The sequence below is a fragment of the Schistocerca nitens genome, chromosome 5 (genome assembly GCF_023898315.1).
Source record: "Schistocerca nitens isolate TAMUIC-IGC-003100 chromosome 5, iqSchNite1.1, whole genome shotgun sequence".
NCBI lineage: Eukaryota > Metazoa > Arthropoda > Insecta > Orthoptera > Acrididae > Schistocerca > Schistocerca nitens.
In genome coordinates, this window is record NC_064618.1 from 711,990,849 (window position 1) to 712,005,802 (window position 14,954).

The window sequence follows — 14,954 nt, forward strand, 5'->3', positions numbered from 1 at the left end:
AGGCCAGTCCTTTTGTGTGTTGGACAACAAGATCTTTTTCATTGCTATTGGCCTTTGAGGTCATCAGACATTACAGCTTGTGAATTTTTTCTGTGGAGGTACATAAAGGACAGTCTTTGTCCCACTTGTGGCAGTTACTCTTCACAGCTGAGAAATCAAATTGTTGAAACTGTCAATTCAGTAAACAGGGACGCGTTGATTCGTGTGTGGAATGAAACATACTACTGTTTGGATGTTTCTCGGACAACACATGGTGCTCATACTGAACGCGTGGTGCAGTGTCTGCGTGAACATAAAACTTTGAACCTTCCTCTACCCAGTGACATGTGCAATGTGTTTTTATCTTTCATAGCTTGTCTTTAATAAATAGCTGAAACCTGTTTCTTCTTTCTGAATCACCCTGTATCTTAATCAGGATTCTATAGGTTCTAAACTGCAAGCTAGTCGTAGTTTCAGCTTACTTTTGAGAATTGATCTATGACAGAAGAGAAGGTAGAGAATGTGGCTAAGATTGTGAGGTAGAAAATAATAGTGAGAATGAGAAACTGAAAGGCGGGAATTGAAAAGTGAGAGCTGGGGGACTGAAACCGAGAGTGAGGCATATAATGTGTGTGTGTGTGTGTGTGTGTGTGTGTGTGTGTGTGTGTGTGTGTGTGTGGGCGGGCGGGCTCGCGCGCCCATGAGAGAGAGAGAGAGAGAGAGAGAGAGAGAGAGAGAGAGAGAGAGAGAGGTATAGAAGGTGAGGATGTGTGAGAGGGAAAGCGAGTTTTATGGAGTGATTGAGATACTGGGTCTAAGGACGACTTAGAAAAATGGGAAGTGAGCGATAGAGACAGGAAGCTCGTATGAGAGGAAACTGGTGAAAGAGAAGAAATTGGCGAGAGATAGGAATGAGAGATTGAGAATATGAGAGAGAGTGAATGTAAGACATGAATAGTGGAAGAGAGAGAGAGAGAGAGAGAGAGAGAGAGATATGGTGATGTGGGTAAGTATCTACATCTACATTTATATTCCGCAAGCCACCCAACGGTGTGTGGCGGAGGGCACTTTAAGTGCCACTGTCATTACCTCCCTTTCCTGTTCCAGTCGCGTATGGTTCGCGGGAAGAACGACTGCCGGAAAGCCTCCGTGCGCGCTCGAATCTCTCTAATTTTACATTCGTGATCTCCTCGGGAGGTATAAGTAGGGGGAAGCAATATATTCGATACCTCATCAAGAAACACACCCTCTCGAAACCTGGACAGCAAGCTAGACCGCGATGCAGAGCGCCTCTCTTGCAGAGTCTGCCACTTGAGTTTGCTAAACATCTCCGTAATGCTATCACGCTTACCAAATAACCCTGTGACGAAACGTTCCGCTCTTCTTTGGATCTTCTCTATTTCCTCTGTCAACCCGACCTGGTACGGATCCCACACTGATGAGCAATACTCAAGTATAGGTCGAACGAGTGTTTTGTAAGCCACCTCCTTTGTTGATGGACTACATTTTCTAAGGACTTTCCCAATGAATCTCAGTCCGGCACCCGCCTTACCAACAATTAATTTTATATGATCATTCCACTTCAAATCGTTCCGCACGCATACTCCCAGATATTTTACAGAAGTAACTGCTACCAGTGTTTGTTCCGCTATCATATAATCATGCGATAAAGGATCCTTCTTTCCATGTATTCGCAATGCATTACATTTGTCTTTGTTAAGGGTAACGATTAATGTTTCCGTAACGACTGTAGTGCTGCTGTGCTTCACAGTACCACGTGCCTATGCTGCAGGCGCGTCGCCGACGCTGCGCGACTCTGGGCGGGGCCTGCGCGCGGAGCAGTGGGCGCGCTTCTGCGGGCGCTACGTGTGCGCCGAGGTGATCGAGAAGTTCGCGCGCCACCGCCTGCTGGAGCGCACCACGGCGTACGGCCGGTGGGGCAGCGAGCCGGAGCTGGGCGCCCGCCTGCTGCTGGGCGCGCGAGCCTCCGCCCCCGAGCCGCGCGCCTCGCCGCCGCCCTCGCACGGCCACGGCCTCAAGTCGCGCCTCCGCAAGGCCTTCCGCACCAACAGGTACTCCACGCGTAGGGCGACTAACTCTCCGTAGGGCGACCGACCCTCCCGTACTACAGCAATTTTTCTTCAGTCCTCCCGGCTCTGTTATCGACCACCTCTTTCTCCCGTGTATTTCGGCAGTGATCACTCTTGTAAATATTAATAATCCCGCGAAGTTCTACCGATAGTTCAAATTCCCTGACTGACAAAACTCGAAATATTTTTGCATAGTAATCGATACTATTGTCGACATGCAGGGTGGATATTAATGAAACCGACAAACCGCAGGGACGGATTCCTGACGGAAATGCAGGAAAAAAGCTCCTATGAACATGTGTCCTGAAGGTTGCTGCGGTAGGTGGCACTGACGAGTGAAAGTTCCTCTGACCACGTGTCATGTGTTTCAGGCTGTGTGCACTGTAAGCAGCAGAGTGGTCCAGTATTCGTGTCAGGAACAAGCTGAGATGGTGCTGATGTACGGCTAAGTAGATGGGAACGGGGGAGAGCAAGCACGGCTGTACCAAAACAAAAACCCTCACAGACACCAATCACACCACACGATATTTCAAGCCCTTTTTCGGCAATTGTGTGATCGTGGCTCCTTTTCAGACAGACAAATGTTCAGGGAGGACCGGGTTCTACAGGATATTGTGACGGACCGTAGTACGAGCTCCAGGAAAATGGCCCACCAACATGGTGTAAGCCAAAGCACGAGTGTAGGTATCCTGCATGAGAACCGATACTATCCCTATCACCTACAATGAATGCAAGGATTATCAGCAGCGGACTTCCGTGTACAGCGCCGGCCGGTGTGACCGTGCGGTTCTAGGCGCTTCAGTCTGGAACCGCGTGACTGCTACGGTCGCAGGTTCGAATCCTGCCTCGGTCATGGATGTGTGTGATGTCCTTAGGTTAGTTAGGTTTCAGTAGTTCTAAGTTCTAGGGGACTGATGACCACAGATGTTAAGTCCCATAGCGCTCAGAGCCATTTTTTTTCCGTCTACAGGAAGGAGTTTATCAATGGGTTTTACTTCAGACCATCACAATTATGGGATTTCTGTCATCAGTCCTCTTTACCGACGAAGCAACCCTTACCACAACTGGCATCATTAGTCTGCAGAATTGTCGTCTGTGGGCTACAAACAATCCCCAGGGAATGGTTGAGGCGTCTCATCAGCATCGGTTCAGCATCAATGTGTGGGCAGAGATTTTTGGCGACCACATACTTGAACCGGTTATTTATTTTAAAACGCCACGGCGGAGGAACGTACCTGGACTTGCTGAAGAATACTCTGCTTCGGCTGCCTGAGAATATGCCTTTGGCAATACGATAGGTTATGTGATTTCTGCATGACGGAGCACTAATCCACTTCCGCATTACAGTTCGGCGACACCTCAACAGCATCTTCCCCGGATGTTGGATAGGATAGGGAGGCCCTGTAGCATGGCCTGCTATATCACCGGGCTTAAAACCCTTGGATTTTTGCTTTTGGGGGCATCCCAAAAGCGCTGTGTATGCTTAACCATTTCCTGATGTGCAGACTCTTCGACAGCATTTTCACGACGCCTGTGAATGCTATTCGGAGAGAGGCCGGAACGTGTGAAAGAGTGCAGTGGTCCATGAAGCGACATATGAATGTAAGCATTGCATCCCATGGAGGCCACTTTGAACTTCCGTTGTGACACGGATGCGATGCAGCTCTGTACTGTATTCCGGGATGTGTCCATTTCCAGACACATGTTCATAGGACCTTTTTTCCTCCATTTCCAGTCAGGAATGGTTTTATTAATGCTCGCCCTTTATAGACTTTTTCTGTTCATGATTATACAAAAATGTGGTTTGGGTCAAAGATATGCGAGGGGCGGAGAAAGAATGAATAGCTTACGCTTCTAGAGGTGTCGTGACAGGGGAACGTTTACTATTTTCTCCCTTAGTATTGGCAACCCGCAGATGCACTCGCCTCGTACCGATCAGCAGCTACGATACAAATAAGACACGGAAGTAACAAGGACGCGTGAAAGCAGATTATAGAGACATTCGCGTTTAAACTTACTCGTTTCATTATTTATTTCTGAATTGACTCTCACAAGCTTTCTGTGAGCTATGTGATTTTGACTTCAGTATTACTCGTAGCGGTAGTGCCTACTGCAGGCAACATTCTTGTACAGAAGTTCATAATCGGAACGAAAGAGAAGTGAAAGTGGCAACAAGCACATTACAAACGTTGCAGGTGAGCTAGCAATACTTTTGTCTACAGTCAAAGACAATACCATCTGTAGATGTATGGATTGTGGAAATAAATTATCGAAGAACGTTTTATATAACTCTAATTTGGCTGAGATGGTGACATGTGTCCACACTAAGGCAGAAACAGTTGTGAAAAAGATTTTGGCTCCGAAAAATGTTCAGAAGTTCTCTAATATCTTGAAACATCCTGCCGCGTGGGGTAGACGAGCGGTCTAGGGCGTCTTGTCACGGTCCGTGCGGCTCCTCCCTTCGGAGGTTCGAGTCCTCCCTCGGTCATGGGTGTGTGTGTTGTCCATAGCGTAAGTTAGTTTAAGTTAGATTAAGAAGTGTGTAGACTTAGGAACCGATGGCCTCAGTAGTTTGGTCCCATAAGACCTTTTCCAAATTGAAAAATCCAGCTAAATCGATGAACTTTTTCACTGTTGCAACCGATGCCTCCAATTACAAATACAGAAAGTTGCTCCCTCTATTTGTACGTTATTTTTACCGTGAGAAAATAAAAGTAGGCGGCTTATGGACTTCATTGAACAGGCTGACAAGCCAGCTAATTGTGTGCGCAGTTTGATCAAATCTTCACTGAAGCTTCATAATTTAGATGCATACTATGCAGGTAATGGATATGTAAATTACGATAAGCATAACTCTGAGTTTCAAACGCTTCGAGAAGGCATCTAGCATTTGGTGAAACCAAGTGCTCAAATCATATACTGCCTTATGTAATAAAACATGCATGTGATGCATTAGATGTAGATATTTAAAGGCTTGTCTTGAAAATATACGGACGTTTCTCGGTATCACCCATTCCAAAAAAATGCGATGTAGTTGTGCAGTTGAAATTTTGCGATTAAATCTCCATTACACCTCCGTTAAAATCATGGTCAGTTGTTGGTCATCTCTCTTAAAACCAAGATCAAATCTTGGTCGCCTTATCCACGCATCTCCGTCACTTACAGCCAGCTAAGGTGCAAGCGAGGCGATATTTAACCTGTAACGTCACTTCTAAACACACACCGTTCCAAGCTCAGACCTGGTGGGGGTGAGCTGAAACGCCTTTTATATTTTCACATATATAACTTTCTAGGTTTCTCAGTTACTTTTCGGAGGACAAGTAGAATGAGGACTATCTCGGAAGTGGCTGGAAATTCAGGAGAATTAAAAGCTCTGTTTCACACATGATGCTTTTCAGTCCTTTGTCTCATGACTAGCCAAGTGGATGAGCTCGTGTGGCCTGGCCACCTCCAGACGAGAAAGGCGTCCACTCACACGCTAGCCATACTTCCTGCCACCAATACTCCAGGTACAGTTCGTGAGTGTACAGGCAAGTTGAGTAAGGCAAGACAAAGAGAGGAATACTTTCCACTAAGGAAATATAACAGGAAGACTGACTTTCACTGACTAACGGAAAGAAACAGTGTTTCCCTCATTTTCACGCCTGTGTAGCCATAGTTTGCAGACCTGTGATCGTAGTGCGAAGCGAAAAATTGATAACGGCTCTGGGCACTTCGATTTTATATCGTGTGCATTATGACACATGTCCTTGACAAATTCTGAGACAAATGCTTTTCAGAAGACGCACATTGATAAGCTAACAAAAGTATGTAAGTGGAGTAGACACGGACGGGAGATCACCCTAGTGAAGATACTGGCTGCAAATGGAGAAATCCATTGAGATAAGAGACTCTGGCAAAGCGCAGATTATTATTACGCAGAGCCTGTGAACGAATATCTTTAAAATGGCGGGGCTGGTCTAATATTCACATGCTACTGTCGTGAGCATCTATAGAGAGAGGTAGGGCAGCGATACTACCACTAGGCGCTAAATGGTTGGTCGTCCACGACTCTGCACAGAACGTGGCGTTCTGAGGCTTGTCTGCTCTGTAAAGTAGGATAGATGTAAACTGTTCCATCTCTGCAAAAAGCACAATGCTGGTCTACGCAAAAGTGTTTCGGAGCACGCCGTTCATCGTACATTGTTGAACATAGAGCTCCGCAGTAGACCACTGCTATCTGTTCACATTTGGACCCAACGACATCGGGCGCAGAGGACCATCAGGATGTGTCCGTCGATCAGTGGAAACACGTCGGCTCTTCGGTTGAATCACATTTTTGCTACACAGGGTCGATAGTCGTCTCCACAAACGCCGTCATTGAGGTGAACGGAAGCTCTAAACGTGCAGCGCGACACGGACGCAGGCTAGTGGGAGCAGTATTATGCTATGGGAGACATTCTCCTGCACTTGCACGGGACCTGTGGTAAAATCGAAGACACACTGACAGCTGCAAACCACCTGCACCCCTTCATGCTTGATATCTTTTCCCCGATGGCGAAGTCATCTTTCAGCAGTATAATTGTGTGTGTCTCGTAATCAGAACCGTGCTAGTTTTTTGAGCAGTATTATAGTGAACTCACGTTGATGTCTCGGCCACCAAATTCGCCTGATGTAAATCCTATGGGAACCCATCAGGATCGCTTTTGGGCGCCATCTCCACGTACGCAAATCAACGGCCCGCTATTTACGCCAATTTCTTGACCTGTGCGTCGACATATGATGCCACATTCCTCCACAAACCGACCAACAAACTGTCGGATCCCTGATACACAGACTCAGTGATGAATTTCGTGCCAAAGAGGACAAAAAGTTATCAAACAGGTGGTCATAATGTTTTGGCTCATCAGTATACTTCTCTGAACATTGAAGTTGTGATAAAAGAGGCGTACTAATCACTAATGTAAACAAAGTAATAATATTATTATTATATTAAAATATTTCATATAATTTATTGTTATTATTATTAAAATTCCATGCATCTGTGGCTCACTAAAAGTGAGAGTGACAGCAATCTCTGTTTGGGATGAGAGGAAGGTGGGAGGGGGCGAGGGAGGGACAGTAACTAAGAGAGAGAGAGAGAGAGAGAGAGAGAGAGAGAGAGAGAAAGAGAGAGACAGTGTGTGTGTGTGTGTGTGTGTGTGTGTGTGTGTCGCACCCGAACCCCGGATCTGCTCCTATGGCGTTCTATATTACTGTAACATACAGGTCACATTTGTGATCGTGAACTCATTTGAGGTTTCTGTTTTGTGTTGAAAATAATGTTTTGTATTATCTCTCCCCCCCCCCCCCCCCCCCATGAACCATGGACCTTGCCGCTGGTGGGGAAGCTTGCGTGCCTCAGCGATACAGATAGCCGTACCGTAGATGCAATCACAACGGAGGGGTATCTGTTGATTGACCAGACTAACGTGTGGTTCCTGAAGGGGGGCAGCAGCCTTTTCAGTAGTTGCAGGGGCAACAGTCTGGATTATTGAGTGATCTGGCCTTGTAACATAAACCAAAACAGCCTTGCTGTGCTGGTACTGCGAACGGCTGAAAGCGAGGGGAAACTACAGCCGTAATTTTTCCTGAGGGCATGCATCTTTACTGTATGTAGGTATGTTGTTTGTTGACCGGGGACATAGAAACGACCGAGAGGCTCCGTCCCCGCCGCAGCCGCAGTGGTCTACAACCCCACGATGACTATCGCAGTCCACTTCACCCCTCCGCCGCCCCACACCGAACCCAGGGTTATTGTGCGGTTCGGCCCCCGGTGGACTCCCCCCAGGGAACGTCTCACACCAGACGAGTGTAATCCCTATGTTTGCGTGGTAGAGTAATGGCGGTGTACGCGTACGTGGAGAACTTGTTTGCGCAGCAATCGCCGACATAGTGTAGCTGAGGCGGAATAAGGGGAACCAGCCCGCATTCGCCGAGGCAGATGGAAAACCGCCTAAAAACCATCCACAGACTGGTCGGCTCACCGGACCTCGACACAAGTCCGCCGGGCGGATTCGTGCCGGGGACCAGGCGCTCCTTCCCGCTCCGGAAAGCCGTGCGTTAGACCGATCGGCTAACCGGGCGGGCATCTTTACTGTATGCTTAAATTATTATGACGTCCTCTTGGGTAAAATATTCCGGAGGTAAAATAGTTCACCATTCGGATCTCCGGGCGGGAACTATTCAGGAGGACATCGTTATCAGGAGAAAGAAAACTGGCGTCCTACGGATTGGAGAGTGGGATGTCAGATCCCTTAATCGGGTAGGTAGGTTAGAAAATTTAAAAACGGATATAGATGGGTTAAAGTTAGATATAGTGAGAATTAGTTAAATTCGGTGGCAGGAGGAGCAAGACTTCTGGTCAAGTGAATACAGGGTTATAAATACAAAATAAAATAGGTGTAATGCAGGAGCAGGTTTAGTAATGAATAAAAAAATAGGAGCGTGGGTAAACTACTACGAACAGCATAGTGAACGCATCATTGTAGCCAAGATAGACACGAAGCCCACACCTACGACAGTAGTGCAAGTTTATATGCCAACTAGTTCCGCAGACGACGAATAGATTGAAGAAATATATGATGAGATAAAAGAAATTATTCAGATAGTGATAGTCATGGGGGACTGGAATTCGATAGCAGGAAAAGAAGAGAAGGAAATGTAGTAGGTGAATATGGAATGGTGGTAAGGAATGAAAGAGGAAGCCGCCTGCTAGTATTTTACACAGAGCATAACGTGATCATAGCTAAAACTTGGTTTAAAAATCATGAAAGAAGGCAGAAATTTAAGGAGATGAGATCTGGATAAACTGAAAGAACCAGAGGTTGTAGAGAGTTTGAGGGAGACTGACAAGAAAAGGGGAAATAAATACAGTAGAAGAAGAATGGTTAGCTTTGAGGGATGAAATAGTAAAGGCAGCAGAGGATCAAGTAGGTAAAAAGACGAAGGCTAGTGGAAATGCTTGGGTAACAGAAGAGGTATTGAACTTAATTGATGAAAGGAGACAATATAAAAATACAATAAATGAAGTGGGCAAAAAGGAATACAAACGTCTCAAAAATGAGATCGACAGGAAGTGCAAAGCGACTAAGCAAGGATGGCTAGAAGACAAATGTAAGGATGTAGAGGCATATATCACTATGGGTACTGCCTATAGGAAATTTAAAGAAACCTTTGGAGAAAAGAGAACCACTTGTATGAATATCAAGAGCTCAGATGGAAAACCTGTTCTAAGCAAAGAAGGGAAAGCTGAAAGGTGGAAAGAATATATAGAGATTATACACAAGAGCGTTGTACTTGAGGGCGATATTATGGAAATGGAAGAGGGCATAGAGGAAGATGAAATGGGAGATATGATACTGCGTGAAGAATTTGACAGGGCACCAAAGTCGAAACAAGGCCCCGGGAGTAGACAACATTCCATTAGAACTACTGGTAGTCTTGGGAGAGCCACCATCTGGTGAGCAAGATCTATGAGACAGGCGAAATACCCTCAGACTTCAAAGCAGAATATAGTAATTCCAATCCCAAAGAAATCAGGTGTTGACAGGTGTGAAAATTACCGAACTATCAGTTTAATAAGTCACGCTGCAAAATACTAACACGAATTCTTTACAGACGAATGGAAAAACTGGTGGAAGCCGACCTTGGGGATGATCAGTTCGGATTCCGTAGAAATGTTGGAACACTTGAGGCAACACTGACCCTACGACGTATCTTAGAAGACAGATTAAGAAAAGGCAAACCTACGTTTCTAGCATTTGTAAACTTAGAAAACGCTTTTGACAATGTTGAATGGAATACTCTCTTTCAAATTCTGAAGGTAGCAGAGTCAACTACAGGGAACGAAAGGCTATTTACAATTTGTACAGAAACCAGAATCGAGGGGCATGAAAGGAAAGCAGTGGTTGGGAAAGGAATGAGACAGGGTTGTAGCCTATCCCAGATGTTATTCAATCTGTATATTGAGTAAGCAGTAAAGGACACAAAAGAAAAATTTGAAGTAGGAATTAAAACCCATGGAGAAGAAATAAAAAAATCGAGTTTTGCCGATGATATTGCAATCCTGTCAGAGACAGCAACGGACCTGGAAGAACAGTTGAACGGAATGGACAGTGTCTTGAAATGAGGATATAAGACGAACATCAACAAAAGCAAAACAAGGATAAATGAATGTAGTCAAATTAAATCAGGTGATGCTGGGTGAATTAGGTTAGGAAATGAGACACTTAAAGTAGCAGATGAGTTTTGCTATTTGGGGAGCAAAATAATTGATGATGGTCGAAGTAGAGAGGATATAAAATGTAGACTGGCAATGGCAAGGAAATCGTTTCTGAAGAAGAGAAATTTGTTAACATCGAGTATGGATATAAGTGTCAGAAAGTCTTTTCTGAAAGTATTTATATGGAGTGTAGCCATGTATGGAAGTGAAACATGGACAATAACTAGTTTAGACAAGAAGAGAATAGAAGCTTTCGAAATGTGGTGCTACAGAAGGATGCTGAAGATTAAATGGGTAGATCACGTAACCAATGAGGAGGTACTGAATATAATTGGTGAGAAGAGGAATTTGTGGCACAACTTGACTAGAAGAAGAGATCGGTTGGTAGGACATATTCTGAAGCATCAACAGATCACCAATTTAGTATTGGAGGGCTGCGTGGAGGGTAAAAATCGTAGACGGAGACCTAGAGATGAATACACGAAGCAGACTCAGAAGGATGTAAGTTCCAGTAGTTACTTGGAGATGATGAAGCTTGCGCAGTATAGATTAGCATGGAGGACTGCATCAAACCAGTCTCTGGACTGAAGACCACAACAACAACAACACGTTCTCTGTATTTCACAGCAATCTCAAAAATGATGTCATTTATTCTTTTAAACATTTTATTCCTTGATGCCATAGTCACATTGGGCTGTTAGAGAGCTCCTTTCTTTTCAGTCAAAATACATTTCTTTTCCCATCATACCTATCATAAATATCATATGATATCCTATCCATCGTCGAGCTGTTTTTTTTCCCGAGGCAAATCCATTTAGCTGAGAATGCTTGATCGTGATCTTTTCCATTGAATAAGGGGCATCAACGAGACAGATGGAGAGAAAAGTAAGTAAGTTGCTTATTATTTCAAAAATAATTGTCGTAACTGTTAATTCATTTGTCGTCATGGAAATGTGTTTGCAGTTGTCTACGGAACCACAATTTCACCCAGACCTGCCTACATGTTGCTAAGGTTGTTTCGCTGGAAAACCCTTGCACATCCTCCATACAGTCCCGATCGCTCCCCATGTGATTTCCGTAGTTTTTGGGGCCTGAAGAAAGACATTCGCGGCCGTCGATTTGCTTCGGACTAAGAGGTGCACGCCTGGGTACAACCGAAAACATCTTTCCGTATAGGTATTGACCGTCTTGTGTCACAGTGGAATAATGTATATTAACAGTTATGGCGATTACTTTTCAAACATTAAACGTTTTACTTACTTTTTTGCATCCATCTGGTTTTCATTTGACTACCCTTCACAGAATCACAATATTTCTATCCAAGTACCATGTGTCCTGGAAGTAAACGCGAGTATATTGCAGGACATTTCTAGTTCAGAAATTTGCCTTACTACCAAGGCAAACCGCCCTAAAATCTTTCTCCGTATATTCATTTTCTGGTGGATATTGGAACAATAGCTGTTACTGTGTCTTGTATGTACTGGTATTAAGTATAACACCATAGCTTGATCGCATTGGATGGACTTTAAACAGCTTACCAGTTTCGACTCTTATGCATCATCATCCAAACTAACAGAGATCAAAACGTCAAGTAGATATTTAACGCCCTATTTTGTCACGGAAATCAACTCAGACTGATTTCAAATGACGGAGCTGGAGTTTTCGGTTATATCTATGGATGACGTTGGTGATCTGTAGAAAGACTATTTTATAAGTTGATGCAGCAGCTTCAGCTTCTCTCTAAGTAGATACGAGTCTACCATAAAGAATACTCCACGTCCGATTTTGTCACACTCTTATTTACGCGAAGAACCTCACTGCTGTCAGACTTGGATTTTAATCTCTTTTTGTACTTAGTATTTTGTGAACTCCACAGATTTTTTGGGAATGCTTCTGGAGATGATAAACACTGAGTCCGATTTTCTCAAAAATTTGACGATTGAAGGCCCACAGTTCCCCTTATTATGACATATGAATAAATCTTAGGTTGTTCCTCTGGGCTGCTACTAACCCAGAGTGGTCCCAAACATGAAAAGTATTATTGGTCGTCTATTTCTGTGTTTTAATAACACAGAGGATGCTCAAGCCACAGCATACCATTTCACTGAAACATTTCATAACATACAGTGAGCTGCAATCTGTTATATTTCGGGCATGCAGCTGTGCAAATTCTACTTCTATTGATTTTCCGACATTGTATCTTCCGTCATCGTTGAAGTGGACGAGGAAATTCTTTAACTCACTTTGGGGGTGGTCGGAAAATAAGCGGCAGAAGCGAGAGAATTTGCAAGGTTGCATGTCCAAAATTTAATGGATAATTCATTACGCTGTGAAAAGCTGAAGATGCATATCGAGCGTTTATGAGTATCAGTATGAAGTCATTGTTCCAACAACACAGAGCAACCGCTTACACTCTGACCACATCCATTACAACCGGTCACATCGGCTGACCTCTGACCTTTTTTTGCGTGCGGGGGGGGGGGGGGGGGGGGTTCTTGGTATCCTGTGTGTATGCTTCAGGCCAACTACCACTTGGGACTTGGAGAGGTGTCGGTTGTGGTTAGAGCATACCCCTAAGTTGCACAAAACCAAATTCTGATGCCCAACAGAATGAGGACCCCCCCCCCCCCCCCCAAATGATCATACAAATTAAATAAAAACGATAATACTGTCGCACAACGGAAAATGTCTCATTTAAATGAATATTAATAGGGATGGCTCAATTAAGCGTGAAACAAGTGGGTACCACATGACTCACATGGGAGGAGGGTCCTTCTAGCTATGAATCGAAGCAAATGGACGCTATAATAAAAATATCTGTCTTTGAACCTGAAAGTTACCCAATGACACCTTAAAAAGAACCATTAACAATCAGACAATGGAATACAACTCAAAGTATAATCTTCGCACATGTGGTAGAGACAATAAAACACAGTTACGTTAATAATTCGCAGGCACAGCCAGTGACTGCGTAAGTTGTTAAGTAGATGAAGAAAGTCCGCAGAAAGACAGGGGTGAACACAACAAGATTCCCAAGAATGTACATTGCAACAAGGTGGATGCGGGTCTTTAAGATCGTGTTGCCAGCTACTGAAGGGAGCGAACTAACTTTGCGTCTGAACAGTGTTGATGGGTGTGACAATGGCTCATCTTATCAGAGCACGTGGAGCATACTTGAGGTAGCTGGTGGCAGCGGTGGCTGGAGGATGCAATATCCACCTTTCTTTGTACCTGGTGTATGGACATCCTTCCAGCAGTAGCAAGGCTCATCTCATCAGCCATCTCTCCTATCCTAACCTGAAGTGTATACAAAAACCTAAAGTGGAGAGTTATTCTACAATAGTCAGAAAAGAAGTGTTCACCAAGAACCGTCTGAAACTCAGCTGTCTTGCTGCCAGAACTGGAAATCATTGCCAATGACATTACATTATATTTGCTGTTTTGTTGGTGCTGACATCTGGTGGCTCACCCTGAAAGTGATCTCTGCACTTTATGTGCATCAAAATTTAATAAAGCAGATACATAGTGTTTGAAGTTAATTTTGTTGGTATGTAATTCAGACATCTTTCTTTTCTTTCATACCAAAACAGTTAAAATACAAAATAGCTTCACAAACCTCCTCCATAGCTTTGTGGAATGTTAATAAAATTCTCAGCTTAACTGTAGTCTCAGACCTAGTATTGAGGTTATGTTGCATACAGATTTTCTTGACTTTAGTATCATTAATGTACTCAAGAGACCAATTTGTTTAAATAATTGCCACTTTCAGGGGTGAAGTGGGGCATGGTCAGGAACTACAAGCAAGCTGTAGGGAGTGGTGGACTCTTTAAATATGATGAATGAGCAATGCAAAATGCTATTACAGCGTATAGGAGAGGTGGCAGAAACTTAAAGTAAATAACTGAGGAATTCAGTGTTCCAAAAACTACATTGGCAAATAGGGCAAATGAAAAATTTAAGAAGAACCATGGAGGTCAGTAAGTTTTAAGTGAGGAGCATGAAAAATTAGTAGTAGCAGGAATTTTAACCTGTACAGAGTGAGGGATTCCTCTTCAAAGTGATGATATTAGGGACACACTAAAACATTTTCTTGATCGACATGGATATCATATGAAGAAATTCAAGAATAGACATGGGAGGGATTTGATTCAGAATCTCTTTTGTTGACATCCTCACATCACATTTCGTCTTTCAGAAAATGTGATAAGATCAAGAACTGCTGTTAATGAAGACTGTATCATCAGATATTTCAAAAACTTGGAAGTTAATGTGAAAGAAGTTTCTCGAGAAAGGACTCTAATCTATGATGAAACAAATTTCACAGATGATCCTGGATCTTTCAGGGAAATCGAACTTGAAATGGAGAAATGCGCCACCCCCCCCCCCCCCTTTTATTGTCTACAAGACTGCAGGCACAAGTCTCTACCCAACTTGGACAAGAGGTAGTGTTGAAGGCTCACATTATGCAGTAAGCAAATCTGGTTGGTTTGACTGCCATTATTTGGAGAATGGTTTGTCAAAATAGTGTGGCCATATTTGAGAAGATCTGATAGAAGAAAAGTTGTTACAGGGGACAATCTTCCAAGTCAGCTCTCCCAGAAAGCGATAAGATTGTGTCATGATCATAACATTGCCTTCATAAT

At 43.9% G+C, this 14,954-nt stretch overlaps 1 protein-coding gene across 1 annotated transcript in view; it reads left to right on the forward strand.

The window, feature by feature from the left end:
• Positions 1-14,954, forward strand: part of LOC126260672 (ankyrin repeat domain-containing protein 33B-like) — a 197,383-nt gene that overhangs the window by 164,042 nt on the left and 18,387 nt on the right. The window contains exon 4 of the mRNA XM_049958009.1: positions 1,772-2,051. Coding sequence (XP_049813966.1) covers positions 1,772-2,051 — 280 coding nt within the window. The remainder of the gene's footprint in view (positions 1-1,771; positions 2,052-14,954) is intronic.